Consider the following 3,686-nt stretch of genomic DNA (forward strand, 5'->3'; position numbering starts at 1 on the left):
TTCTGATTTTTATGCATTCGCATTGATTTATTATAATGTATTTCAGAGTTTGGGTGAAATCTGTGCAGTAGTTGTGGAATAATGTGCCTCTAATGCTGGCACGTTGCACATATTGTTCTTGCATATATTTTATTACAGTATTTATAAAATGATGTGTCCATTTTCCCTTTTTGTTCGTTAGTTTACATTATTTTGAAGTGAACTTTTTGTTTTTTTTATCTTAGTTTTTGTATTTTTATTAATGTATTTCTTTTTATTTTTCTTAATGTACAATGTGTTGCTGTTTTATTTTTGTCTGCTTTCTTCCCTGCGTGAGCTCATTTTCTGTTTACCGTTATCCACATAGGTAACCAAAACGCTGCCTTTTCGTATATATCAATCGAAGACATTATAGTTGTATGTTATGTAATCAACTGTTTATTTTTATCTCACTAATTATTAGTATATTCAGCCGTTATTGATTTTGGAAATAGAAAATGAATTCACATGCGAACTGTTTCTTGTTTTGTGTTTTGAAACATGTGTTTAAGCCTTTTCTTTTTCAATTGTATACGCTGTTGTTTTCTTAATAAACGCGTTTATGAATTTCAATTTTTATTAATTTATATTAAGATTAAGATGCTATATTTTTGTTATAGTTGTTTTTCCTGTTTATTATTCATTGAGTCGCTTAGTGATGCTCTTTTAATTTGTTTATTGTTATGTACGATGTGTCTGTCAGAATGCTTGAAATTTTTCTGCTAATCTATTTTACCTTTTTTTCATAATCATGATAAAGTAATTTACATCCAGTGAAGTTCTGATTTTTGAATTCAAGCTTAAACTGTTACTATATCTGCTATAGTGTTATTTTGCAGATCTAGAGATGCCGCGTCGCAAAGTCACCGGTTTCTTGTTTTACATGAATTGGAATTTAACGAATTACTCCGCTACCGCGGACAGGCAAGAATTGGAATCATTTTTTCGAATGTGCGACCAAAAATGGTCTGTAATGAGCGAACAGGAAAAGGACGAATGGAAACTGAAGCTGCAGTCGAACAGAAATTTTCAACCCCATAAATTGTTGTATCTACTTTTACACAGTGTGCAATGTGATAAGGGACAAAGAACTCGTCACGTCCCATTCGAGCATATGTTTCCACGCGTAAGTTTCTTTCATTTACTTGTGGCTAGCTGTTTAGGTAGCTGGAAGTAGGTTGTTGTTTTTAACAGTAACGGTTTTAAGCAAAACCGTTGTTGATGTTAAAATTAATACAATGTTTCGTTTATAGTTTGAAAATCTGGATGATCCCAAATTTCAAAGTATGCGACGTCATGCTTCGTCCTTATTTTTAAATTCATTCAAGTTATCGAGGAGAAATTTGAATCTTCAACTTTCATACGCTTTAATCGGCGTATCATTCAGTGGGGATACTGTAGTAGATAGCAGATTTGTTGAAATCGACTTACTGAAATTCAAGTTGGAGTTCGGAATTATTAAAACGGCTGGTGTTACTATTGACACCGGTAATTTCAGTTCTTTGTTCGTTTTTATTAAAATGAATTATTTAATTTCGAAACATCCAAAGAATATATCTCAATGATAATTAAACGTGTTTGTATTTATGTGCTTGATTTAGAGGAGTGGTCGCTCCCGTTGGATGTTAAAGATATTCTAAAAGAAAGCAGCTACCTAGTTTGCGAAGGATTGAAATACTCTGCAGTGGCAGAAGTAATGAGATTTATCTGGGCGAAAGGTAAATAAGCGTTTTTGAATTTAAAAATTTTGTTTCCTGAATTATTTTTTAGATCGAAGATTGGGAATTCCCCCGCAGCTGTTGCTTATGGAAGATTTCATAAACACAGTTGTATTATGCAATGAGCAGAAAAATGAAGAAGACATTGTTTTGCCACCGCTAATGAACTGCGATGCAGTAGAGGTACAATTTCCGATCGGCTGCAGTCATCACACCTTGCTGTCGACTGTAGATTTTCCATGTGCAAAAGAAGAATCATTTATTGCACTGTAATCATGATATAAGAAAATAATGGATGAAGGGTAGTATATCTAGTTATCACTTTTTATTTAGGAAAGAGATCTTCCGGCAAATTCAAAATGTGCAACCGACGTTTTTCAAATCTGAGAAATTGTTAGAAATTTTGGAGTAAGTACTAAAATTAATGAAAATGTTGAAGAGCAGTTTATTAATAATCATTTAGAATAGCAATTATATTTTTTTTTTGCATGACTAGTTTGATAATTTGCGCCTCCATCAATTTAATCAGTATATTACTTCTGCCGATGAATGCACTGAGAATCGTTGAGTTTGTGACGTCAAGCTAATAATAATTAATTTCTAGGTGGATCTGAAATCATTTAGTTGTTCATCTTTTTCACTTTTGTTTATAAATTTTACAACTTAAATTACACAAATTTCAACGTTCTCAAGTATTGCACGACATTTCACAGATGCTGCATTTTCAGGTTTCACTCTATTTTATTACATATTATGAAAGTATTATATCTTTTAGAAATCAACGAAAAGCCCATATTGATTCTAGCCACCAAGAGGACGATACAGCTATGAATACAGCTTTTGAAAACTTGTGTTTGATAGGTGAACATATTACATTTATATCGTACAGTTTACATAATAATGTATAAATATCATAGCAGTTGAGAATGTTTTGAAATTAACATTCATTTAATTTTTTAAAAATTTTACTATGCTGTGATTACTTTCTTATTTTCCATGATATATATATATATATAAATATATATCACAGAAAATGTATATCTGTATGTAATGCACGTAGTTTTCAAATCTTTATTTGTTTAGACATTGTTCAGGAAAATACTGAACAAAAATTACCAGTCGAAGATAAAATGAAGACAATCGATGACACACAACCCGTGAAACAATATCCAATGTGGTTTAAAGGTGAACATATTATATTTATATCATGCAGTTTACATAATAATGTATAAATATCATAGCAGTTGAGAATGTTTTGAAATTAACATTCATTTAATTATTTTAAAATTTTACTATGCTGCGATTACTTTCTTATTTTCCATGATATATATAAATATATATATCACAGAAAATGTATATCTGTATGTAATGCACGTAGTTTTCAAATCTTTATTTGTTTAGTCATTCTCGATGAATTGACTGTACTATACGAATTACGACTCGAAGATAGAATGAAGTCAATGGATAACACACAACCCATGAAACGATATCCACCGTGGTTTAGATTTGAACGTATTATATCTATATCATACAGTGCACATAATACCATATAAATATCATAGCAGTCCATAAGGTATGAAATTAACGTACAAGTAATTATAATGAAAGTATCATATGTGGGGACAAGGATAAGTCTTGGTGCATTTATCAATGTCTCAGTCAGAACGATAAATACAAATATAAAGGAAAAATACAGACATGTATATGAGTGAGAACAAGTTTGTAATGTTTAAAAGAAGGGAAAAAAACAAACGTCACCCATGCGAGAAGTTATGTTTTCATATAAGTGAAAACCAGAATGGCAGCCGCACTCGTAACCAATTTTTTTATCAACACCAACGTGCTTGCTCATGTGAACCAGAAACGGCCGTTGGGTCACATTGCAAAGATGACCCTCGTATGACCAATCGCCACAATCATTTTGCCCGATGCAAGTAAGCGATTCGTCGA

The 3,686-nt window shown here is 31.7% G+C and overlaps 2 protein-coding genes across 2 annotated transcripts; both read left to right on the forward strand.

Annotated features, from left to right (window-relative positions):
• Positions 1-857: 857 nt before the first annotated feature.
• On the forward strand, positions 858-3,289 carry Tsp_11568 (conserved hypothetical protein; the record flags this gene model as incomplete). The annotated part of the gene is made up of 8 exons (XM_003371432.1): positions 858-1,144; positions 1,272-1,506; positions 1,620-1,736; positions 1,789-2,005; positions 2,070-2,108; positions 2,512-2,597; positions 2,820-2,921; positions 3,138-3,289. Coding segments are annotated over 8 exons (1,235 nt in total), but the record flags the coding sequence as incomplete, so codon positions are not given.
• Positions 3,290-3,337: 48 nt separating this feature from the next.
• Tsp_11569a (conserved hypothetical protein) lies at positions 3,338-3,670 on the forward strand (the record flags this gene model as incomplete). The annotated part of the gene is made up of 2 exons (XM_003371433.1): positions 3,338-3,436; positions 3,534-3,670. Coding segments are annotated over exons 1-2 (236 nt in total), but the record flags the coding sequence as incomplete, so codon positions are not given.
• Positions 3,671-3,686: the final 16 nt, after the last annotated feature.

The sequence above is a fragment of the Trichinella spiralis genome, assembly GCF_000181795.1.
Source record: "Trichinella spiralis strain ISS 195 chromosome Unknown Scfld9, whole genome shotgun sequence".
Taxonomy (NCBI): domain Eukaryota; kingdom Metazoa; phylum Nematoda; class Enoplea; order Trichinellida; family Trichinellidae; genus Trichinella; species Trichinella spiralis.